General features: G+C 39.3%; 1 protein-coding gene across 2 annotated transcripts in view; it reads right to left on the bottom strand.

Moving 5' to 3' along the window:
- The window catches only part of LOC120512354 (ras-related GTP-binding protein D), a 57918-nt gene that overhangs the window by 10518 nt on the left and 20529 nt on the right, over positions 1-26871 (bottom strand). The window contains exons 1-6 of one of the 2 annotated variants that reach the window (XM_039730569.1): positions 16344-16463; positions 7414-7487; positions 5624-5755; positions 4957-5041; positions 3440-3545; positions 1458-1587 (exon numbers count right to left, since the gene is read on the bottom strand). In XM_039730569.1, coding sequence (XP_039586503.1) covers positions 1458-1587; positions 3440-3545; positions 4957-5041; positions 5624-5755; positions 7414-7473 — 513 coding nt within the window. In that variant the 5' untranslated portion in view covers positions 7474-7487; positions 16344-16463. Of the gene's footprint in view, positions 1-1457; positions 1588-3439; positions 3546-4956; positions 5042-5623; positions 5756-7413; positions 7488-16343; positions 16464-26871 lie in introns of those variants that run through there. The other variant, XM_039730562.1, reaches the window with a different exon arrangement.

Genomic DNA, 26871 nt, shown 5'->3' with positions numbered 1-26871 from the left:
TGATTGTAAAAGGCTGTAAAAACCTAAGGCTTTTGTTCTTTTTTTTTCCTGACAAGTGCTTCTTCTTAGGAGGTGGTAGCAAGTATATAGATACATGGTTTTAAAAAAAAACAAAAACAAAAAAACCCAAACAAAACAAAACAAAAAAAATCACAATAGATTGTAAAGGGTTGTAGAAACCTAAGGCTTTTGTTCATTTTTTTCCTGACAAGTGTTTCTTCTTAGGAGGTGGTGGCAAGCATATAGATAGATGAAAAGCACCTGTATTCTTTAAAGACTGTTATCTCTAAGCCTTTAATTTTAAAACTGAAAAAGGTATGAAATATAAGTTATGCATTCTTTCTCACAAAAGAAAACACCAAACAAAAATTCTGGTATTTTTAGAATTTCTTTGAAGTTTAGCAGTTCTTTATTAAAATCAACCCTACAACTTTAAATTCTTATATACTGTAAGAAAGCCAGGAAAAGGCAATCCAGTGTTCCTCCAAGTAGCTCAGCTTTAAAACTCTGCCCCTGTTTTTCCCATCTTTGTAAAATATTTGGAGATGTTTTTATGGTAAGTGTTACGGCACAGGAATATGCACGTCCTGCAAAACTGGCAGGAATGCTCAGAAGACAATCTTTACTTTCCTGGCACACACAAAAAAGTAAGAAGTAGCCTTAAGGACACTATTAGAAGAACATGGGTGATAAAAGGGGACATATTGGCAGCCCTGACCTTGGTGAGGATCTGTTCTGCACTAATGCCACATTGTCATAATATAACTGTAGTTCCCTGCTCTCATACACAGTAGTCTTCCTTAGTGGCTGATTTAAGAGTTTAGTGGAAAACCCAGTGAAAAACAACACTGTGCATGCAAGACATGCAATTCTCTAAGGAATGTATTTGTCTAAACAAACCTTGCTTTCACTGAAACACAAGCTAGAGAACACATTTTTCGGTCACAGCAACTTCCACACCAGAGTTCAACTTTCAGTATCTTCAGATAGTAGCAGAGTAGTTCAAAAGAATTTGCAACCATTTTTCAGTAGTAATATGTTTTATTCCTTCCATAAGCCAAAAGGAAAAAAAACTACAAAGGTAAAAAATTTAGGTTAGCTTTGCCCAAACTTTCATCACACTTTTATGATAAAACTAATTCTGGAGAATTTAATCAAGTTATTAGTGTCGGAAAATGTGGAACTAAAAGCAACATAGGCAGTTTTTACCACAGTGGTCACCACTAAAATTAAAACTAGTAAATCAATGCTTGAGATGCACAACTTATTAACTGGCAAATTTCAAGAGATCCATTCTTATTTTCTCTTTCAGACTATACTGAGAAAACAGGCTTCCACATAGCAATTGATGAAGGTTTTCTGAAATGATGAATGTTTCTGTGATTTACAAGTTTTTCCTCATTCTTTTCTTTTTGAATTCTATATAAGAGAGACAAAAGTTTAAACAGTGACTTTACCTTGAAGCTAATTTGTCTGGCAAGTTCTTTAGCCTCCTTGTCTGCCTGGCTTGACACGCTTCCAGATGTCAGTGGTAAGAGGGCTGTCTTCATAGATGTGCCACACATTTCACAACAGAAGTCTTGTGACCTGCCCACAAAAGACATAGCTCAGAATAGCACGTTCTCAGTGTTCCTGTGTGCTTGTTTAATAAACTCTTAGCAGAACAATCCACAGAAAGACAAGTGGTGGCAAGGCCAGTAGCTTAGAAGTACTTCCCTCTGCTTCAAATCATAGTATCTTGAAAAAATATGTTGAGAATTATCTATATTACTAACACAAATTCTCTCATGTCATTTAGGAAAGTATTATCAACTGACTTAAATATCACTATTATTTATACTTTATTAATAATTTCTTACAATTAAAATATTTATATCTGCAGGAAATAAAAACTATAAATTATAAAGATTTAACTATTATTACAAATGTTATACTGGACCCAGAAGCTTGCACCTCCAACCCAGGAATTTCAGCTTCTTGAAGAACATAACACTCCCACATCATCTCTCTACAGGGCACACAGCAAGTGGCTCTCCAGGCCAGTGAGGAACCACAGAGACTTGGCAGCACAGTATCAAGACCAACCTACCCCACTGACTCACTCCTGTTACTGAATGCTACTGGAAAGAGCCTGGCTGTACTTTTTTTACAACTTCCTTTCAGATAATTGTACACATGGATACGATCCCCTGAACCTTCTCTTCTCTGGGCTGAACACTCCCAGCTCTTCTTCTATCTCCATGGATAAAACATGTTCCAGCCCCTCAATCACCTTTGTGGCACTTCACTGAAGTCACTCCAGGATGTCCTTATCTTTCTTGTACTCTGACCTGGCCACAGCCCCGCCTGAACCCAGCACTGCTCATGTCCCACCAGTGCTGAGTACTGAAGTAGGATCACTCCCCTTGACCTGCTGGCAACGCTCCTCCTCGTGCAACCCAGGACACCATCAGCCTTCTTTGCTGCAAGGGCACCCTGCTGCCTCATGATCAGCATGGTGACCACCAGAATCTTCCCTTTCAGCTCCCTGCTGGTCAGCTGTTATTCCTCTCCAGGGGCAGAACTTTTCTCTGACATTCCTCCAGCCCATTGAGGCTCCTCTGGATGGCAGTACAACTTTCTGGTGTATCAGCCACTCCTCCCAGCTTTGTATCACCAGCAAACTTGCTGAGGGTGCACCCTGTCCCATTATCCAGGTCATCAATGACACTGAATAGCACTGGCCCCAGTACTGGCACCAGGAATACACCAATAGTGACCAGTCTGCAGCTGGATTTTGTGTTGCTTATCACAATCCTTTGAGCCAGGCAGCTCAGCCAGGTCTTACCTACCTTACTGTCGCCAACCACCTAGGCTGTACTTCATGACTGAGGATAAGGGAAAGGACACCAAAAGCCTTGCTGAAGTCCCTATAAACAACACCCACTGCCTTCTCTTTGTCCACTAAGCTAACAATTTCATCATAGTGACAAACCTGATCTTAAGTTAACTTCCTAAAGATCATTTAGAAGAAGTTGCCTCAGAACTCTAAACTAATTTCATTATTACTTAAAGACAATTATACATCATTATTTTGGTTGTTTTCTTACCCACTTACTATCAATTCCATCATATTCACTTTCTCTCCATGCTGCAATTTAGTACTGTATCACAATGTTAATTACATCTCCAAGTCTGAATTTCAGACAAACCTCTAATATGACCACACAATGCTGGAAGGAACAGAGTGCTCTCAAAATATTTTGACTGCAAATTCCAAGTTTGCACAATAGTCCGAGAAAAAAGTGCCTACACATACAAGGCATCAAACTTGTTTTATTTGGAATAGGTAAGATAAAGACTGAAGATAACAGACTGAAGTAGCTTATTTTCTACTCAAAGCATTACCCTAAAAGTGAGTGAATGTAAATGTACTTACAATAACAAACTTAACACTTACTTCTTTGCAAGAGCTCTTCTTTCTTCTGGTGTGTAATCTAGAGATCCTATTGCTCCTTCGCCTTTGGTTGGCATAAATCCAATGATGGCTAGTAAAGCTGTTCTTACTGAAACAGGAAAACAGAGATACAAACAAGGTGGCAGAAACAACAGTTACGTAATCTCATTCCACGCTTGGAAAAGCTGCATTTCTGACTGCAAAATTTCATTCTGCCAAGTCTGAATTTCCTACAAGCAACACTGGTTTGGGGGTTTTTTTTGGTATACTGCAAGGCTTTCTTAACTCTGTTTTAACATTAGGTTGTAAACAAAGAAAAGGCCAACAGCCAACAAAGAAAAAAATCAATTGTCACAAAAATGTTGCATTAAGGTGAGTGTTCCAGACTTCAAAAATTATGAAAAAAGGTAAAGCAGAACTAACATATAAAAAGGTGGTCAAGGGAAGAAGGGGAGAAGGAGGAGAGGAAATAGATAAGAAGGTTCACAGGGAATTATTTTTTTTGCATCTCTTTTCTATTAGACATGAACTCTGCAATTTAGTGCACACATGCTCAGAGTTTTTCTTTTTTGCAAAGTATTGAAGAATTTGTTCCTTTTATGTCATCATAATAGGGGAAGGAGCTCACTTAAAATATTAATAACTGCTTGTAACAGAATTGTCATCTGAAGCATCTCTTTTGACAGCACCTGGACAGCATCTGGACTTTGTTTTACAGAAGTAATGAAATTCAATAATTCACACCACTTTGCTAATAGATCTGGTAAATAAATATCACATCAAAATAAGTATCACAGAAAAGAGACAGCATATATACGACTACCTAGAAACACAGTAATTTCTACTCTTTAAAAAAACATTAGAGACTTAACAAAAGTTGAAGAGTGGTCTGCTAGAAAACTCCTAAAATTGTACTAACATATTTTAAAAGTGAAACTGATATAGAAATATTTGATACACTGTACTCAGCAAAACTAAAATTACTTGAACATAAGCATATTGCCTTGGATGAACTGTGCCAGCTGTAATAAAAGTATTTTTAAAAATAAAGGTAAAAGAAGATTCAGTTATTCTGAACTCAGACCACATTATCTTCCTCTTGAGTGCTCAGAACCACATCACTAGAATTGAAAACTCACTTCTATTATTATTCAAGCTGGCTTAGTGATCATGCAAGAACAGGGTAAAGTAACAGGATTTATTTTCGTAAGAAAAATTTTAAACAAAACACACAAAGAATATTCTAAGTAGTCTGAGAATTCTTAACGCTTATGTATCCAAGTAAAGAAGAACTTACCCTCACTGCTCAGCTTCTCAGCCCTGGCATTTACTTAGTATGATTTTTAAATCATTAAGTTTCACTCTTTTATGACCTTACATTTGACAAATTCTCCCATAATTTTACAGTCTCAAAATCTGTCTCCTCTTCCACTATAAACATTCTTCATAAGATTTTTTTTTAGTTTAAAGAACAAGTTGTTTGAGGGGGGGGTCACATTTATCAAGGAATTGTTACTTACTACTCCATGAAGGCTGCCATGTTTCAGGATGATGCCCTGAGATGCTTAAACAAATTTTCTTCCCCACTTCAAACCTGCCATTTGCCTTCAAAGGAAGAAGGAGGATACAATAAAGCATGCCAGAAGTTAACTTTTGAGTTTTCGTAAAAGTCATAAAAATAATGAACAAAAGAACTCCATACACAAACAATAGGTGGCAATTATACTACTGCCAACATCACAGATGTGGCATTCAGCTTGCTGAAAACAGAACTGTGTCATCTGAGTCTATTAATGCATGAAGAAAATGTTCTATGAAACTATGCACAAAGGAAGGCCTTTGCCTCAAACTACAGGTTTGCCTTCCTACATCTGAGCAATGTATTCAACAGAAACCAAGAGGGCCCAGTGCTCTCCAGTGGGGAGAACAGACAGCTAGACAATCACATCAGCAATGTGATTGCCCCTGGAGGAAAGAACTTCCCATTTATTAGGCATAAAACTTCATGCAATGAAGAGATTCCCAAAATAATCTTGGAAGACTTTGGATCTTCAATTATACTATATGTACCACCTTTCTCACAAAAATAAAATTACGTTAAACGACAAGAATATCTCTCTCTCTCTCTCTACCTATGATAAAATTGGTAACAATAAAAAGACAAAATTAGTAAGCATGCTTACTTACCGTCAGCAAAATAATGCTGGGTGGTTTCATGGGATATTCAGGTGGTAGCACTATTCGCCCATGATAAATCCCTCCATCAAAATCTGAATCTGGAGGGCCTCTAACAGTGAAGTGCCATTCAAAAAGATTATCCTAAAATGCCCCCATCGATGGAAGAAGGGGGGGGGGGAAAGTGTTAATCACAGAAATAGACAACTTGATGTAATTTTCTTGAACAAGGACAGGCTGAATAGTACACAGGCAGAAGTTTTAAGAAGCCAAAATCAAGTAAAGGGTTAAGAGAATGCAGCACTAAGGATAAAGCAATGTAGGCTTCTGGTAATTTTCTTGTGCAGTAATTCAACAAAACCCTCAAATTCATTATCCAAATTCTTTATGCTAGCTGTATAAATTATTACAAGAGTTTTACTACCCAACAGATGGAAAACTGAGTCAATAAAGAGTAAGATACAAAATCTTTACATCTTTGCCTCATTGAACAAAAATTTCTGGAGAACCAAGGGGAGACCTACACCAAGAAAGAACACCAATGACAGCCTTCCCAAAGCTCCTTCCGTGCCCCAGTCAGCACAGGGATTTGACACACACTCCAGAGAACTCCCATTCTCCCTCCTCCACTAACAATTTTGAAGCAGGTACTGAGCCTTATTGCACAACTTTGAAATCTAGAGTTTTATCATCATTGGACATATAAATAACTTCTCTTTGAACATTATTTTTTTGGGGTTTTGAGCTGGGATTTGTGTATCAGAACTTGTGCTGCCAAAACTTCCTAAATATTTACAAGCAGAACAATTCCTACTGTTGGGACAGAAGCCCAAATGAGGCTTGCTGTCAGTGAATGAGATCCCTGAGCTAATGATAAACACTGGTATTACAGCACTGGGACAGCCCACTTAGTTGCAATTTTTCAAGTCTAGGAGGCAACTGTCAAGATTTCCAGCATTTCCTTTCATCTGCCACCGTTCTCTTCCCAGAGAGACACTGTTCTAATCCAGAAATAAGATCTTCATGTAGGTTACAAATAACAGCAAGAATTAAACCTCTCGTTTTACCACAGGAAGGAGAAGCAAGCTACAGATAAAAACCAGTAGACAATAAGGAATATTTTATAGTACCTAGGAACATGCATTATTATTGTGAGCACGTTAAGTGTGTTACGCATTTCTGCAAACAGTTAAAAATCAAACCTCCCAACTGAATACCACAGAACACTGCTTTTTTAAATTAACTCAGTGAAGTCTGAAGGGATATCTGTTTAAGCTTCTAACCACTAGAACTTCATTGCCCTCTCCGCCCAAAAACTTAACCAGGTGTTTAAACAAGAAGTTACTCCTTAAGTGAAATCCTCTCTCTTACAATGCATCCAGAATTGTACACATTTGTGTTTTTCACAGGTTTTCTTAAATGCAAAACAGCAATCCTTAGAGATCACATTAGGTTGAGTGTTTCAACTCAAGAACGGAGCCAGATGTCAGGTTTGGGTACAAAAAGCTTGATTTAAATATTAAGTATTTCCATAGTCTTTGGAAACACACCCATGCTATAAAACTACTCAGGTGCCATGCAAAACTGCTATTAAGTACTTTCACCAATACCCTGAACTACAAGACCGTTGAAATTGAATTCTGCTGCTGATTTCCATCATAGGGGGAAAAAATTGGTTTGCTATAATTTAAATATTTATATTTTAAATATATATGCATTTTAGAGAAGTATATATTAATTAAGAGTATATATGAATAAAACTGCCTAATTACAGGCTCTTGCAAACATATAGAGAAACAAACCTCCAAAGGCTGTGCATGATAATGATCTGTAGGATCCTTCAGTTCTGCAGCCTCTTTCATCAAACGCTTGACAGCTGAAAAAAAAAGAATGCATAGGACATGAAAATGAAGAAAATAATTTAATATGCATTGCATAGAAAAATACATAAAACATTTCTTGAAGAACTCTTTTCAGCTAACTAATCTTCTCCAGCAGATTTCAGCTTCATAATTCAAGACACTATAAAATTACTTATGATGAAAAAAACCTTAAATGGGTTATACAAGCATAAAGTTATGAAAAATACGTGCATGGTCACACAGTTTCTCAACACTGAACACTGGGACTAAAGTAGTTTTATATTAGTAATTGCACCAGATGGGAGGAAAAACATACATATCATTGACAGGGTTTCAGACTACAAGATTTACAAGGCTAACAACCCCAATATCTTACAACACAGAACATCATGTGCATCTTTAACAACTGCTGAAAAGCTTTATCCTGACACCTCCCATGACAATTAGACGACCACTGCTTTAATTAAGGGAGGTCACAGTCATACTTGAGAGAAATCAACACATCACCACCAGTAAGAGGAGATGAAGTTTGATGTAAGATTTGAAAACACATATGCCCAGCCTGAAAAATTTACCCAGGGCCTCTGCAGTTAGAACCTGCAGTGTGAACACCCAGGTATTCTTCTGTCATAGCTTCAGGATACTCATTAGTAACCTTCTTCAACTTCCCACTTGAGAAATACCAGCATAATCTGTATTTTCTGCATCTGCATCTCCTTCTTGTGCCCTCTTTTGCAAGCTCTGTTACATCACTTATACTTCAGGTGCCCTCATGTGCACCATACATTAATAAAAACTCTGACCTCCCCACAGAGGAATTTCCATTCCAATCTACTGTGAAAAGTTCTTTTTCTCCTTCACACTTTTGGACAGCTATAAACAATGGCTCAAAGTTTGAGAATTTCACTTCTTACAACCCAAACACAAAACCAATTACATGGAAATCTGCTGCTGCCAGTTACTTCAGTTATGCTGCTGCCACAGGGAGGTATCAATTAAACACCCTAGAGACCCCACCATGCCATGGCACAGCCAGCAGCATTCAGGCTCTGCTGAGTAACCGTTTGTCTCTTTCATCTTCATTAACGTTTACTAGTTCATTAGAGAGGAATATAAAAAATTCTGTCTGGACCAGAAAAGGCTTTGGACCCAGCATTGCTTCACAGCCAACAAGGCTGGACACTTGCCTTTAGAAGAAGAGTGGCACACACCAGGATGAGCTAATTCAGGAGTGAACACTCCATGAAGCAAAAAGATGACCATGAGAAAACTGAGAATGTATGTAACAAAACCTAATAAAGACAGAGCAGTCATGGACAAGGCAGACAACTGTTACTGAGATTCCCCAGCTCAGAGACCACAACAGAAAAGAAACACATTCCCCCAGAACAGCAGCATGTGGTCACCCTGTTCACTGAAGGAAAGCTACTAGAGCATAATATTCCACTCTTGGGGCATGAAACAGCATATTTTAATTTAGCTCTTGTATATCACAAAGATAATTTGCTTATAAGAAGTTTTCAGTATTAAGCAACCCAGGACATCTTAAAAATCTATCAGGTGACCTAACTTCAGCCTTCCAATACCTGAAGAGAGCCTACAAGAAAGATGGGAGAGGGACTTTTATAAGAGCATGTAGCAACAACACAAGGAATGGCTTCAAACTGAAAGAGAGTAGATTTCCATTGTATATTAGGAAGAATTTCTTTCCTGTGAGGATGGTAAGGTGCTGGAACAAGTTATCCAGTGAAGTTGTGGATGCCCCATCCTTGGAGTGTTCCAGGCCAGGCTGGATGGAGCTCTGACGAACTTGGTCTAGTGAAAGGTGTACCTGCCCATAGCATGGGGGTTAGAAGTAGGTAATTTTTATGGTGCCTTCCAACCCAAGCCTTTCTATTATTCCATTTTTCTAAGCAGCACATGTGTATGCAGAAAGTCTGACGTCTGGGGTTGATCAGCCTGAAGAAAAGGCTCTGAGGAGACTTTACTGTGACTTTCAATACCTAGAAGATGCTAATAAGAAAGAAATAACTTTTTATCAAAGCCTGTAGTGACAAGACAAGAGGGAATGGCTTTAAACTCAAAGAGAGTAGGTTTAAATTGGACACATGGAAGGAATTCTCTGCAGTGAGGGCAATGAGACACCAGAACAAGTTGCCCAGAGAAGTTGTGAAGGCCTCTTCTCTGGAAGCATTGAAGATCAAGTTGGACAGAGCTTTCAGCTGTGGTCTAGCAGAAGGTGTCCCTGCCTGAGAAAGGGAAGCTGAACTAGATGATCTTTAAAGATCCCTGCCAACCCAAACCATTTTGTGCTTCTCCTCCCACACTGCTGAAAAATACCAACTGAGAGGCTGCAAAGAAAAGCCTGGAGAGGGAAAGGTTCATTCTGAGAATGTGTGATCCAGTGAAGAAAGCACAAAATTTGTCTCTTCTTTAAGCACTGCTGCAGTATCCATGAAACAGATTTTCCTTTTGCTACCAAAAACTGCAGTGGAAGAAACAAGCATAATTCACATAGTCTGCCTGCAGTAAGTCATGGTATTTCAACCCACTTAAGTCATACTGAGTCACTGAGTAAACATTTGGCAATGGCAATTCTGAAAAATCAGAAAGGTTTGGACCCATTTGAAATAAAGAATCACAGACTGTCAATAAAGCCAGAGTATTGTTAATACCGCAAAAAAAAAAAAGTCAAGACACTGAATTTGTCTAAGACAGGTTTTAGAGACAAAATAAGTTATTTTTTAATGTGACATAACCATCAGTGTGAAAAATAACCACACTTTCACAGACACACCCAGTAAACACTCCATCAATATTCATCAAAATTAAGTCCTGAGGAAATTAAGTTTCTGGACTAGAGATTACAGGAGAGTTCCCACCAAGCAGGAGGTATGGGAGCTCTCTACTGCTCTATGGAGGAAAGACAGAATACCACAGGTCAGAGGTTCTGCCTGACAATCTGCCTCCTGTGTCACACTGAACAAAATTTTCTGAAAAGAAAAATAATATGGATATTAAAAGTCTAAGAATCAAGTTTAAAGCCACCAGCTTGCTTTAGGATTGAATGGTGGTGGAATAACAATAAATGAGCAAAATGTGTACAACAAATGCATACGTCATTCATAGATTCATTTCTGCCAAAAAACCATGTCCAGTCAAATTCCACTTTCATCATTCTTTACTTCAAGCTACCCTCAAACTTCAGTTCATACAACTGCTTCTTTTGAATATATCTGCAGGTCACATTCAAGTACTCCGGCTATGTGCCCAACCAGGCAAGTCTGTACCTAGTGGCTGCGGAAACCTTCTGGACACAGAAAATGCAAGTGATCAGTCTTTGTAAATGTCAGTGTAACTGCTTAAAGGGATAACAGGATTTGAACATTGGTCATGTTTTCTTAGTAAATTATTATGTCTTTTCTTAAAAAAAAAAAAAAAAGGGGTTCTGCATGACAGTATCTTCCTCAAATGTACAGCAACCTTTTCATTTTGAAATTAATTCTCAAACTTCAGTTCGAAATTTCAGTTCCACTGTTTGAAAAAGAAAGTACATAATGAAGAGATAAATAATGGAATCCAGAATAGTTGGCATGAAGCTAGAGATTTCTCAATCTTTCAAGTTGACTTATCTAAGCTGGGAAAAGAAGAATAAAACAACCTGACAGCTTTTACTGCTTTGGCAAATGTTTCCTATCTTTTTATTTATGGCTGCTATTATTTTTTTCACTCTAAGCAAGATTTAGAGGTCTACTCAGAAGAAATACAGAAGAAGTAGTAACTTTTTCCCTATGGCTCTGCTAACCAAAACAGCACAAGTAAGGATGCAATTTATTTACTGAATACAGGTTTTCCAATGAAAGTAAAACTCCCATAAAACACTTCATCTCAGAGAAACTTTTATAACTACTCAATCCACTTAAGTGATTAGTAAAACACAAGTCATCTTTGTTATGTGTTTTTCTATTAATGAGGCTACTACCTACAATTAGGAAAAATATTACACAACAATAATAGAAAAAATTGCAAAAAAATTAAATCACATAAACAGTTTGAGACAAGCATCAAGGCCCATCAATTACATAGATGTGTCATGGATGACATTTTGGGAGGATCTTCTTCAATCCAGCTGGCTTTGTTTTCTTTCCCCCTCCACTCTACACCTGACATTGATCCAAGAGTGCCTGACCCACAGCTGGTGTAACCACCAAGTGACTTCAGAGGTCACAGTGCAGAGCGTCGCCTGCTGAATCACCAATCCCCACAGCAGCCCAAAGCCCTGGGAACCCAAACGGCATTGGCATTTTAAAGAAAATCTCATTTACTAAAGGTAATGTTTAAATTTCTTGTAAGGGAAAAAATAACAGTGAATCACACTCTCACGCAGTTCCACTGCACATCATTAAAAAAACCCATCAGGATTAAGTTTATGTGTAAAGTACCCAGGATTTCTCAGAAAATGACAGCACTTGAGGAACTTTGACGTTTTAAGTAAAAAAAAAATCCCATTTTAAGTGATGTGGTCACTGACGCATGTAAGAACATATTTAAAACAAAGAGTCACAGTAGCTCATTGCTATGGAAAATGGTATTTTTTCAACGGTATTTTTCTGCTGTACTCTCTAGAGAATTAAATCTAAACATACAGCAACTCTAACAGGTTCACAGCAACCTGCACAGTGCCACTAGGACTTGTGTGTCACCTTGTGGATGTAATTCTCCTGGACAGCTTAGAACCTGTGAATGATGTGTGATCATTTGTGAACTAAAAATAATAGAAATAAATCCAAAACACAGCACTGAAACAGCTACTAGGAAAAAAATTAACTCCATCCCAGCCAAGGCCAGGACATTGCTCTGGCAGTTCCTTTGACTTCTGCTACAAAACAAACGTAAACACCATTTGCCAAGAAACAGGCCAGCTGTTTTCCCTCCTTATGGTCTCAGATACATCCCTTCTCAATAAGCCTTCTGAATAGCAGCTTTACATCTTCACAGCCTCATGTACATTCTTTCACATGATCAACAAGCCCCTGTACTCATATAAAGTATTAACAACTATTAAAAAAGCACAAAAACTTTTAATTAGTCTTGTCTTGCTTTCCTCTCACCCTCAGCAACAGCCAACCTTTAGTCTTCATTTCCCTCAGGGCAGCAGGAAGTACCGTACTCTTCTTGTAGTTGCAATTGAAAACAACTGCTCAGTCAACCCAAAGGGAGGTAAAACTTACAAAATCCAAAGTGCTTGTTGAACACGCTAAGATCAAACAATGAATAAATTTTAAACATCTGTTCAACACTTTATTTTTAAGCAATCTATCCTTATTTCATACATGGAAGATACTAAGCAGCACAACAGCTACTGGCTATTTCCTATTAGCTCTGTTTAGTTAACAAAGAACTGACGCATGCTTCCTGGCATGGATCACTTACTTGTACAAAAAATGCAGTGGAGAAAGAAGTACCGTTTGTAGGAAAAACAGCAACCATATTGAAGATGACAGCTAAGAGGATCACAATCCCAGCATTGTTATGTTCCCTGTGCTTTCAAGATCCCAAAGCAGTGCCCCTGGGCAACAAATGCAGGACAGCATACCATGCCTCCCTCCACGTGCTGTACCTAGGCCTCCGGTGCCCTCACTAATCAAATTCTTGATGAGGTGGTCTGCTGAAAGCAAAACAAACTCTGCCACGCAAAAAACTAAAAAGCATGACTGTTTGTGGGCACTGTGTGAGCCACTGTAAGTATTTGTTCATAATTCTTCAAGGGTCTGTGCTAATACCCACTCAGACGCCTGGTCACAGCCTACACAAAAGCGAGACATTGTCACTACAAGAGCAGTGACTACAAGATTTGGTGTCTGATCTTACAGCAGGCTAAGAGCCACAGCTCTTGGGGGGAAAAAAAGTAAAGAGATTATTCCAAATAGCTGTCTTAAAAATTTCAGAAAATAGGGATGGATGTTCCTGAGGCATGAAGAGGATGAAGCCTGTACTTTAGTCAGCTGAGCTTTAATATTGATGGGAGAGGTTTATCAGCCATGTGGTAGCAGGCTGATATACATTGACTAATCCATTTTGAAATCCTAAGACAGAAAATAGCTTGCCCTTTTATAACTGCCAAGAATACACAGAAAAATATGAAGCAACAGCTTACAAAGCTTTGCCTTATTGAAGTGATAAAAAGAAACCTAAAGTGTGGAGTGTGAAATTTCATCCCTTCCAAAATTAATGGTCTTTTTGGGAAGAAATAAAAAGGAAACTCAAGTTCATAGGCAGTGTGAGGAGAAAGCATGAGGTGAATGCCCCCATGGCTCCCTGCTCTCCCAGAGGTAAGTGACAGGAGCTGCCTGGCCATCCCAGACAGGCACTGGCCACAGGCTGTACCTCTGGCAAACCCAGACGGGCCAGAGCTGCGCTGCCTCTCATCCACAGAGACCTGGTGTGCAGGGGAACAAGCTGCTTTGTGTTGTGCAGAGTTACCACCTTTCAGATACCTTGGGATGAAGTAACTGGCTGTAGAAACAGGGAAAAGGAAGAAGATTAACACGTTGCCCAGGAGCAATCAGCAGCAGGACAAAGATGTGTGGCAATATCGCTCTTTTGTGGTCTGCTTGAGAGCACACGAAGCACAGCAATGGAGAACCTAACTGATCCCCACTCATCAGTCTGGTCTAGCCCATTCACAGAAGAGGGATCCAGGTATTAACCACAGATGAACTTCAGCTCCATCACAACTCTATAGCAGAATTTGGCTTAAAATAAACATCAGTAAAGGCAGATGTTTCTTTTAACGATATTTTCCTATTTAAAATGTATTTTCATCTACAACATTACATTAAAGCAAGTTATACTAAAAGGGTTAGTAGGATTTGCCCTTTTAAAATCTACTGAGCAGAAAAAGTCATTGTTTGCATTTTGCTCAAGTCTAAAAGCAGATTTCAACAGTACAAGCCTCTTGTACAGGTACAAAACGATTACTTTTTCCACTCTGTCTCAAGATAGCATGTTCCAAATCCCTAAAGCTGACCTAAAGGTTAGCAGCTTGGTTCTTCCTCTATTAAAGGCAAAGCAACAACAGGAACAAGGACAGATACCTGCTCTAAAGCCCCAGAGGGCTCAGTTACCAAAGTAATCCCTTCAGTCCACAGATGACACAACCCCTTGAAACAGAAAACATGGTGGACTTCTTTTTATGTATTTTAGTGCCTTTACGTTAATTGAAACTACTTTAATATTAGAATATTCTACAGTTCCACTGTTAGCCTTCAGTCAAATGGCAAGAGTGAGATACCACCACTAAAGTGCACAGGTAACTGGAACAAGATAGGAATTTGTAAAACATACACAGAAATATTAAGTAATTGCATATGTTCATTTACCTGGTTAGCAAATAAAGTGCCAGACTAAAGCAGTGGCTATGCATAATTATTGTCAACTCATTTTAATGTGCAACTGTTAAAGAAACTATTTATTGAAAATATTTGTTTATATTTATTCAACACCTTTTTGCCCATCTGTTCAGTGAATGATTTCACACATATTGACTATTGAACTCAATGTTTTAAATCATTATAGAAATCTTAGAAGTTATTTATATAATTTACAAACTTTTTCTACCTATTTGGAAAGAAGCAGTTTAATAAATTAATATGTAACCAAACATGTTTAATTTGGAGAAAGAATATTAAGCCATTGTATGAATTATTTATCTTTGTCCCATGAAGTTCATTTTGCTATGGAACAGCTGGTTCCAGCTGGTTTTCAACACCAACAGGTGCTGAAAATCAATTCCAGTAAAAAGTAATTTTCTCTTTAACATAGGAGAGACAAGTAACAACAAAGGGGAAGAACATTTCAACAAACAAATTAAGCCACAAATATTTGTCTTCTCCACCCAGATCCCAGGTGCTCGTCATACAGCACACCACCACTGTTTCCCACGACGTGGCCAACCACAACCAGGGAGCATGTTTGTGTGGCCTTGTAAATTCACATATGCCACACATCCTGCATATCTCCCTAAACAAAAAAAAAGAATTCCTTCCTGATATTTTAAATGACAACAAGTTCATAATTTGCTTCTTATCTTTCAGTTATGCAACTTGGGTGTGAGGCTAAGGGACATAATTTAACAATAGCCACATCATCCGCGTGAGGTATGTTTGTAAACAAGCGTGTCACTGACATTTGTAAGGTACAAATCATCATAACATTCAGTTTCTCCCCACCTCTCATGCTGGTAAGAGGACGGTATGATTAAAAAATAAAGCTGCTATTCATCGCAATAACATGAAGCTGAAAATGCCTATTTCTCACCACCTGGTTAGGGGAAAGCAGGGGCAGGACAGCGGCTCTCACACAAACCCCGGCCCTTAGAAGCTGCGGCAGAGGCTTTGCTCCTGCTGTGCCAGCAGCTCCCGGGAGGTGAAGCCCTGGCACAGCCGGTCACAGGCCGCTGCTCCAACACAGCCATGCGGGGACACACGGCCTGGCCACTGCCTGCTTCCCAGGAACCAAAACCTTCCCTTCCAGCGCTGCTTTCTCCGTATCTCTTGAGGCATCTCTCTCACTTCAAGGATTCAAAAGAAAGCCCAGGTATTATAGGCATGAATTTTAACATGCAGACATGCCAAACCAAACATGTGAACAAACACAGACACTCAAGTAAACAGAGCCTGCACAGCAACAGTTCTGCAAAACAAATTGACGCCACGCAGGCCAAGTTACCCCTGGCAAGCCGTCCCCTCACACGCACCCGTTCAGAGAGCGGGCGATGCCCGGGGGAGCAGGGCTCGGCCCCCTGACTACACGTTCAAAGGTACGTTTGCACCAAAATGCGTGGTGGGCACACAGACACGTACACAGACCTGGCGGTCAGGGTGTTTTCAACCGAATTACAGCTCGCAGGGAGGTATCACCGCCATCGCACTGCGAAGGCGAACCGAACCCGGCCGGCCTCCGCCTGAACGCCGCCACCGCCCCGGAACGGCGGCCGCGGGGGGACGCGGTGGCTGCGCCCGTGGGAGCGGCCCTTCCCCGCGCCGAGCGCTGCGGCGGCGGGGCGAGGCTCCTCCCGGCCCCGGGGGTTCGGAAACTGAGGGCTTGGAAAAGGGGCTTCCAGGAACCCACAGACCCAACACACTCCTGCCCAACAGACTTCATTGTAAGCCTTAGTAGCGTCTTGTTTGTTAGTTCTCAGGATCATGAAAGACTGAAATGGCGTCATATGTCAGTGATTATTATTTTAGGCAAGCATTACCAGCAAGAGCTTGACTTGATTGCCACCTTTTCCATACCACAGTGACAGATACATCTCAACTCTTCCTCTTCCACCTGGTTATAGGTGTAATACACTTGGGATAGAACTTTTAAGAACATATAGCTAAGAGAATATCTAAATTAAAGGGATCAGAATCTCAGCAGTCTGTTTCCTTTTGTTTCAATGCAAGCTGTAAATAAGAATCAACCTCTTACGTACTTGTCTTCAGCATAAGTTTGAAGCTCATATCTAGCTCATATTGTCCTTAATTTAATCTGTGAAATGAGTTGTTCTTTATTTCATCTTACTTTTATATTCTTCATAGTCCTCTTTTACAAATTAAATTTTTGTTGTTGGTCTTAGCTCTCTTTTCCCACAGCAATGGCAAACAGCTGTAAATAAAAACATTTGAGTAGGTACTTATTTTTCACCCATCTTATTCTCTCTCAGTATTATAAAACATCATGTTAGTGTTTCCTTTCCTGTTCTGTTGCACAGTGATGTGGTAACAGCAACAAGTAAAGAAAGCAACTTTACTCCTGAACAACTAGCAAAATTTTCAAAGGGGCAAAGTGTTTGTCCTTTTTACAGGATATGGATAACATAAAGGGTCATTAATGTATAGAGATGGGAAAAGGTGGCATCAGACCTTGGGGTTCCCTGTTACAACAAAAGCACCCTAGATACATTAAATGGCCAACAACTCCTGATGACATTTCAACATTTCTAGCTAAGAATGGTTGATCTGACCGCTTGAGATGGTGAGCTGCAGGCACTGGCTGTCGAGTTCACAAACTATTTTGGTCATAAGTATCTTTCCTTATCTTCCAGAGCCACCTTGCTGTGCAGATGGAGAAGGGCATTGGGACAATCTGTCACGAAACTGTGCCCTTCCCAAAGCAGGAGAGAGGTATTCTCCATTCAGAAATTTGGATTTCCATGTAAAAATTCTGGAATATATTTTGGTTGAAGATAATTTTTGAAGTTGTATTATACCATGAATAGTATAAAGTGGTAGTTATTATGAACTACTTAAGCACGATGTGGAGTTCAGCTCTGCCTTCTGGGCTCTGGCCTTTGACCCTTGGATGTGCTTACAGTGTCATTTTATATCGTTCAAGGAGGAAACACCTGCAGTTCATGTGAAACTTGGGCTTTCAGCTAAAAAAAGATATATAGTCACTCTAACTGCATGAGAGCTAAGCACTGTTGAAAATGAGCTGAATAAACTCAAAGCAAGAGAAATACCCTGAAAGAAGGTGCACATTTTCACCCTTTAAGTAAGCTACAAAGTGGCCTGGCTGGGAGCTGGGGGAATTGCCATGAGGTGTTGTGCAGAGCTAGCAGTACAAAACTGCTTTAATTTTCAGATGTACTGTTAGTTAAATGTCAGGGCTGCAGGAGGTGAATGCTGCCAGATGAAATGAATGCTGCTGATTCCTGCAAGGTAGTCAGCATACAGTTAGAGACCTGGGGATTAATTCCCAACCCCACATCTCAGCAGCTGCTTGGGGCACATGAGCAGCTGGCACTGCGGACTCTTGCACAGTCAGTGTTGCCAGTCCAGAAGCAGCAGCCTCCCTCCTCTTCCTGCCTCTGGTTAAAAATACCCTTTGGATTTTTCATCTGCCTTTTGTTTAGACTTTTGCAGGAAGAAGCCATTTTGTACTAGAACTTGTGGGGTTTTAAAACCAAACACCAAATATAGTAGCAAAATTGCAGTCAAATCCTACATGCTGGCAGCACTTCATGTAGCTTGTGTATCCTGTCATATGATCTAACTTGGTGAAAAAATAAACATGCTCAGCTGAAGCACATAGAAACTGAAAGTTTGCCTGAACATTGCTGCAACAAAGATTTTGTTATTTAGTGCCACACTGAATCTGTGCTGAAGGTTTTTACTTATGTTTATGTGTACTTTTTTCTCTAGTTATCTTTGGATGGCAGCTCTCACAAATCCACCTAGCTTCAGAGCAAAGTAGCATATAGGCTCTTTTGGTGCAAAAAAAATTTTAGAAAATTAATGACAATCATAAGGTTTGATAAAATGAATAATTTTTCAATTGAAGGTGTTTCTACTGTGAAAGAAGGGCCAAATCAGAATAAACATATGGGCAAAATTCTGCTGAACACTTGCAAACTGTGGATACAGATTTCTGAGCTGATTCCTGAGGCTCACTTTATAGCTTATTGAGAGAACTGGGGGCTCCTCTTGCCTGGAATAGATGTTAGCTGTAACAAATAGATGTTAGCTGTAAAAAATCATTTGTTAAAAGTTCCTGTATTTTTCAGTTACCTGCAAAGGGAGATTAAGCTAAGTGCTCTGTGTTCTAGACTGCCCTGGTTAGGTATTTTTATACATATGTATACATAAGTATTTTTATATGTATGCATGTATAGCTGCATGTGATATACATCGCTCTCTATACCTGAGAGAAATGTATCCTGCATTTCCCCTCAGTTTAGAAGAATTACAAGCATTTCAGTCAATATAGCCTCTTATTTTTAATAGTAAGATTCTTGAAGAACTCACTTTAAAGGTCCAAGAAGGGAGCTTAACCAGTAGGAATGGGAATCCCAAAGGTCAGCATGCAGAGTTGGGGGGATGCACACTAGGAAGCATCCAGCAGGAGCCCACAAAGAAGGAGTTACTCCCAAAACCTGCTCTTTCTCTGGGAGGCAGAACACATGTGACACAGAGGTTCAGTTTTTGCACAAAGGTCTGATGCATCAGTGTATGTTCTTACAAATCCCAGGGAATTATGCTAGGTAATGTGACACTGAACTACTATTTATTTCTCTGTGCAGGTCATAGAATTGTATGAGATGAGTGTACAAATATGTTAGGTGATTATGTAAAGTCAGTTCAGAGTGGGGTTTGTGTGCTTTGTAGGCTGTCTCATAAATTCAGCTATGAGTTAGTTATTCTACAGAAGGTTTGAGATCACAGAAGCTTATGATAATACAATAGTTCTTAGTACAGAGCAATCACACCCTGCTTTTACAAATTCACAAAATGTAGAAGGGTTTGCCTCATTTATAATGCTAGCCTTTCAATACAGACAGTTGGCTGCAGAATTAAACTCTTAATGGAATTAAGGAATCTAATATTCATATGCCTAGATTGTCAGTGGGAACAGATATTACTTACTTGCAAAATAAATCATCATGGTATTCATTGTGACTAATACAGTCTCAGCTTTTAAAATCCTCTGTGTGAATTCAGACCCCGTAAATCTGGATTCAACAAGTGCACCTCCTCCTCATCAATAAAAACAAGCATGGCATTGTGTAACCAATGCCCTGTAGCAATTGCACAGATGGATGGTGCCTCTCAAGAAAGCAATTACTGTCTGTTCTTCAAGCTTAGTTTTAAGGCAACCATCTCACAAAATGGGGGCTTTGCCAGCTGACTTTTAATTAGCATTATTTCAGAAATGAAGAAAGATAGTAGGGAAAGAAGTTACCAGATTGCTTTAACTGATGAAGCAAGCGAGTGCCCAATCTGGACCATTGGTGCAGAGTTAGTGTGAACTAACAAGATGTTTCACAATGTGAAGTCAAAATAAAGGTACATATGTTTCACCTTTTCCTTACTCCCTGAAGAATGAGGAGAATCATGCCAACCAGTTGACTCACAGACTTCTGGCATCATTGCTGTAATAGTTCAGATGATTTCCTGGTTCACAAGACATGTGCAAAGACCCAAGTCAAAGCTGAATCTGTGTCCAAGTGACAGCTGTTCACGACTCTGAACCTCCCTGATTGAGTTACTCTATCCTTAGCAGATACAGATAATGGCAGAAATTTTCTCTGGTGCATTCTTCACCATGCAAATTTCAGAGCATACTAGATAGCTGGAGGCAGTTGCAAACTACCAAAATTTAAAAATATTTTGCTCCAATGCCACTATTACAGGAGAAAAGGCTGGGCATGGCCTTTGACCCATGCAACCGGTTTTTCATTATCTCTTTAGGGCTTCAGGCCCCAGATTTTCTTGTCACTTTTTCTATATGTGAGATCCTCTGCATGCCCCTTCATTTTAACTTACTCCCATAAGCTTCCTTTTGGGAAGGGAGCACCTGTTCTCACAATTACATATCAGGCAGAGGCAAAGCAGTCAAGGTTATGTCTGTTGGACTGCCATCAAGTAGTCCTTCCACCCCATCCATTCCAAAACTGTTACTCACCACTTTACTGTGCACTTGCATGTTCCTGCTTGCATACAGCTCTGACTGACTCAGCAATAAAGGATTGATGAGCAGGCATTTTATTTAAAGCTCCTCAAAAAGCGTTTACCGATTGGTGTAAGCTTACTGTGTCATTAACCAAGATATATTGAGTTACCAGCTGTCTTCAGTGGCCCCTTGTAGATATTTGGGACACACAGGAGTGTCTCAGATGGTTAGTGGAAATCTGGGGCTTGATTCAGTTGCACACACAGAAGCATCTGATGCTGTCTGAGGTATCCTCAGGTATGCCAGCTATCCATACAGAGCAGAAAGGTGTGGGATACTGGTGCCATTCTGAACAAAGCAGCAGCATGAGGCCAGGTGAAGTTCCTAGAGTGCCTTCAATGACATAAGGCATCCATATGGACACTTAGACTAAAGCCCTAATCACAACAGTTGGGAGAGCCCAGAGTGGCTCTGCTGACCAAACATGCCTACCCTCTGGCAAATTGCATTGCTGTCTGGGCTCCAGCTGACTGTACTGACCTGATCTCCACTGCTTGGTACCAGGTCACTCTCCTCTCCATTTTCTGCTGCTTGGGCCCCACAGCCCAGCCCTGGTAGGGCTCAATCCAAGAACCTTGCTTTGGCACTCTTAGAGAAAACTGCACAGCAGAGCCACAGAGGGTAAGACAGACCCAGAGACGGAGGTAGGGCTATTGACACATGGTCCAGAGAAAAGGCAGCACTGTTAAAAAGATGTAAAATGCTGGAAGGAAAAGGCAGAGAGTCAAAAGATGGCAGTGTGGTGACACTTGAGCCAGAGAATACTCATGTGTTGTCTCGCATGGGGACATGAGCATGTTAATGCTTAGTCTAGTAGCTTGCTAGTCATAGCTACCTATATTAACCAATCAATTATTACTTTACTCTGGTAAATTGTCTGTATCTGCTTGCAGGCTTTTTTTTTTTGCCTTGCTGAAAGGTGTCTAGCAAGGTGACTCATGAGGATACAGACTCACAGGAGATGCAGGCTGCAGAGGCTACTGTTATTCTGAAAGAGAAATAACAAAAGCTAAAAGAATTGTGCAGTCTGGTGTTGTCATAACTATTCAAATTACAGATTTATAGCTTGGATTTTTAAGGGGACTATTAATGGTAGCAATATAAAAGGGGAGGTGTGGTATTCGCATGCCCTCTGAACAGAGAGAAGCCGTGAGAGAAGCAGAGAAAAGAATGATCAAAACAATTCTTATCTCATTTGCTGCTCCTGTGTTGGTGCACATGTGGAATGTGTTGGGAAGGTTGTTTACCTGAAGGAATTTGGTAATTGGATTCTGGTGGAGATTGTTTATGTTAGTTAGACTGTCAGGTCCAAGGTGTGTGGACTATCAGTTGGCAGACAGTCACAAGTTTTAGTAGTTAGTAGTAAGTATTCTTTAGTATTCTTTGTAGTATAGTTATAGTATAGTATAATGTAATATAATATAGTTTTAATAAAGCGAGTGTTCAGCATTCTGAAGCCTTGGAGTCAGATGCCAATCATTCCCAGATGTTGGGGTCATTTGGAATTACTATAGGGAGGGAAGAAGGAAAAAACTTCCATGCTAACGATCTTTTAGGAATGCATTTAGTTCATGGGAGCTGGAAGTTTTTATGGAAGAGGGTGTACTGAGTAAAGCAGAAAGGCATTTATAATCTGTTAAGAGCATAATAAATTTAAAGCCAATAATCAAGTTTCTTCATAACTGACTTTATGAAGAATACAAAATTTAAATGACAACTGCTGCTTTATAGACAGAAAATGTGGAATTGAAATGTGTGAAATTACTGAAGGAACAGAGCTGGATACACTGCTGAGCAAGGGGAATGGGAATGGTGGTAGTGAGTTAATTTGTATGCTCTGCTGCAAAACTTGCATTCAGCACTTAGGATATGAGACCAAGACAGCATGATGGCATACTGACAATCCAAAGAAACTGAAGCAGCTGCAAAGGGAGTATTGAAAGAGAAGCAATTTGTGGATCAGACCATTTGGCTCACCAGAGGACAATTCAGTCATTGAAAAGGGCATTGCAGAGAAACAGCGTATGGTTCCACTTCTCAGCACAGGTTTTGGAGACAGAGATGGTCCCAGGACCTTTAGGTCTGGCACTCCTGGATTCCCAAAAGGCATACCTGTTCTCTTTGCATATGGCCTTGCAAAAGGAGTTGAAACAGGTTACACTTCCCACAGCCCAGATGGCTCTCATTATCAAAGTAGCCCCAAACCCAGATGTGGATGTGCATAAGCAAAGGGAGAATTCAATCCACAGCTGACTGAACCTCAGAACAAGTCAAAGTTAAATGATAGTGCTGGATGGTGGGGCTTCTACAAACCCCACAAGTGCTGCTGAAAGGTTTTAAGTTTATTTCTGGGGCATCCATCACTCCATCCAATTATGCAGTTTTATCAGCAGCATCAAAAGGAGCTCCAGCTACAGAAGAGAGCTTGCAGCACTAGTTTTGAAGGAGTCTGAAAGCAGTACTGGCTCCCAAATTGTTGGATGATTGTTTTATCTGGATAACGGAAAGCTGAGGAAGGACTAGGGCAGTATTTATCCAGGAAGCATGCACTAGGTATGTGACATGGGTTTTGTGTGGGAAAGAGTGAGGAGGCAGTTTTTTGAGGACCAAGAATTTGCAGTGATGCATGGATTGAACTGGCTGAGTGGGCACCTACCTGACACAGAAATGCCTAAATGCAAACACGAGTTCATCTGGGTCAGAAACTTGCAGTGCTGATGAGAGAGTTAAGATTATAGCATTCCCTGATGCTAGCACACTCAAGGAATTGACACATCATGACTTACAAACATTTTCCCTGACAAGCAGATACTCTTGGATGTAGTCAGGCTCTTTGCTCTCCCTGTGCTGCTCTTCTGCTTTAGAATTCTTTTTGATTTCCAGTGTCAATGCATTCATATGGTTTATACTTCTATTTGTACTCACACTATGCTTCAGTTTAGCACAGTTCAGAATGGCTTTTAGTTTGCACTGAATGGAGATAAAAACACACAGGGTAAATCCTGCTATAATAGGAAAGGCAGCTTTGATACTGTCCTGTTGCTTCCTGACAACTGCTTGGACCTTTGAGGACCATGTGGTGTAACAGACCTCACCCACACTACCTCCCCTCTTGTAATAAACCCATTACCTTTCCTTGGTCTACGTTTTCATGGAACCACAGAATCAATTCAGTTGGAAAAGACCTCTGGGATCATCAAGTCCAACTTCTGACTAAACACCACCAGGTCACTTAGACCATGGCACTAAGTCTTTCCTTAAATACCTCCAGGGATGCCTATTCCAATGTTTGATCACTCCATTACCTCCCCGAACAGCCAATTTCAATATTTAATCACCCTTTCTGTGAAGAAATTCTTCCGAATATCCATTCTGAACATTTTGTGTAAGGCAGCTTGAATACACTGAAATGTTCTGTACTTTTTTCTCGCCTCTTATGTTTGCACTCATCCATGTGTCTAATCCCAATGCTTCTCGATTTAGGCTAGTGCATATTAGTTGCTTGCTTGTTTTTGTGGTTTTGGTGTGGGTTTTTTTTTTTTTGGTTGTTGTTTTTGGGTTTTTGTTTTTGTTTTTTTTTTAAGAAAGGACATCAATGGGCTTTTTTCTCTTTTTCTTCTGCTATTCAGCAATCCTGAAATAAATAATCCCTCCTACTTGTAGCAGGTCCAGGTATTCATGGGAATATTCAGTAGAGTATCTTCTCTGACTAGTCTCATGAAAATCTTTTATCTTATCAAAGATACATTAGTTTAGTCCAAGAGACATTGTGATAAACTGCTGCACTAGGGGTTTTTGTCCTGGATATTTTTGTATCTTTTTTAAAATGTTAAAATAAGTTCTGGACATGATTAAGAAATGTTTAAAATCTGACTGCGAACATAAACTGTAACTTCAATATGAATACATATTTTATGGCATGCATACAAACCAGGATTACGTAAATATGTCAAGTCTTTTTAGGGATGTTAATAGCATATAATGGATTTTTACAATTTAGATTTTTTTTTATACTCAGTATTTTTTCAGTAGGTTTTAGCTCCAGACCTAGCCTGTGGCTCATAATGCCTACAAGCCAAAAGGAATAGGCTGGCAGGAATCAAGAAGACTGGGTGTCAGACCTGGTTACAGCAAAATGTGAAATTCAGAGATAGCAAACTGAGAAAGGTAACACAGATACCAGGGAGAAAACAAATTAAAAGCAGCAATCTGCTAGTGTAATTTTTGAATGTAGCTATTTGAAGATATGTGCATGAGCTAATATGCAAATATTAATACAGTGAGAAATCAAGTGGGATGTCAACCATATGCCACCATATAAGAGGAGCCCAAAAGAACTTCCCAACCAAGCTTATTTCTGATTTTCCACACAGCTGAAATTAGAGAATTTGATGTGTTTATCTGTAATTGAGTAAATTTATATGCAGCTATTGATAAACATTTAGAATCTGAGTAAGAAATTTTGGTGTTAATATATCTGTCCATCTAACAGGACAAATCTGCAGCATAAAAATCTTGACACGATGTCATGTACACCATCAGTTCAAAAATAGGAAAACCTCAGTGTTCAGTTTAAGAAAAAAAATCTACAATTACTATTGCAAATGACAACACAATAAATATGTCACTAAAGCAAACAGTTGCTACTGTATACAATTATGAGTTATTTTCCCCAATTTCTCCACTTATTCTGATGATGCATATAAAGATGGAAGGAGTTCATAGGTCAACATTTCTTCTAAAAATTGCTGCAGTACATTCACAGAATGAGCTCCCTTAGTATCAAACCATCAGGAGTGCAATTTCACATTCAAGAAACCACCGAATTTTTGTTTTAGTGGGAAAAAAAACCAACCTGTTCTATCATGAAACATGAGAGGTCAAATGATCCATTTGAATTATGATTTATCAGAGTAGTTTGCTCCTGTCAATTACACTTCCATGCTAATGCAGAGCATGTGGGTAATCACCAGATTTTAGAAACATATTCCAGCACTGTAACATTTTAAATAGCCATACACATAGCATGTATACATGCACCAATGCATGCTTAAAGGTGCATTTGAACTCTTCAGAGAACCCTTCACACACTCTGAGCTGCTGCCTGTTGAATTACTTACAGGGATTTCCTCAACTATAACAAGTTATTGGAACCAATATTTTATAGTTATCTAGCTCCTGACTTTAAAATGTCTGTGGGATACTAAATTGGTTTGGGTTTATTGTAAACCAGTGTTTTAAAAAGACATAGCATAGCTTGTTCATTAATGGTCCCTACCATTTCTAGTCAACTTCAATGATAAATGAGAAATGGAGACTCAGAGATCAGAGGTACTTTAGAAATACTGGACTATTTGGAAAAGTAATTACTTCTTCCACAATTTCTAATTTCAGAAAAGGTATATCAGCACTGCCTTAAGTGGCTCTTGTAGCACATGGGGTATTTAATTTCTTTAAAATAAAAACTAGAATCTCAATAAAAAATTAAAAGAATTTTTTTAAAGTAAAAGCAAGTTTTAAAATGTATTTGTAAAAAGAACCTTGCATGCCTCACTCAGTGTTCAATCACTTCAGCGAGAACATTAGAAAATTATTATTCCAACGTAAATGTGAAATACCAACCTGAAAATACCAAAGATAAACACTAAAACTAATGAATTTTAACATTCTTTAAATGTTATATTTGAAACATAAGTAATCTGATGAAAATTACATTTACTTTGATAATATCGAATCAGAAGTTTTATGTTGGCTAAAATCACCTGCACTAAATTATGCTAGACAGTCTGTTCCAAATTCCAGATGGGACTACAAGAGGCAACTTCACTGTCAAATAAGTTGATGGTCTCTAATACAAGGGCATGCATGGCTACATAGAACTCAGGCCAAATATATGGA

The sequence above is a fragment of the Passer montanus genome, unplaced genomic scaffold, assembly GCF_014805655.1.
Source record: "Passer montanus isolate IOZ18808 unplaced genomic scaffold, ASM1480565v1 scaffold11, whole genome shotgun sequence".
In the NCBI taxonomy this organism is placed as follows: domain Eukaryota; kingdom Metazoa; phylum Chordata; class Aves; order Passeriformes; family Passeridae; genus Passer; species Passer montanus.
This window is presented reverse-complemented; position numbering and strand designations above follow the sequence as displayed.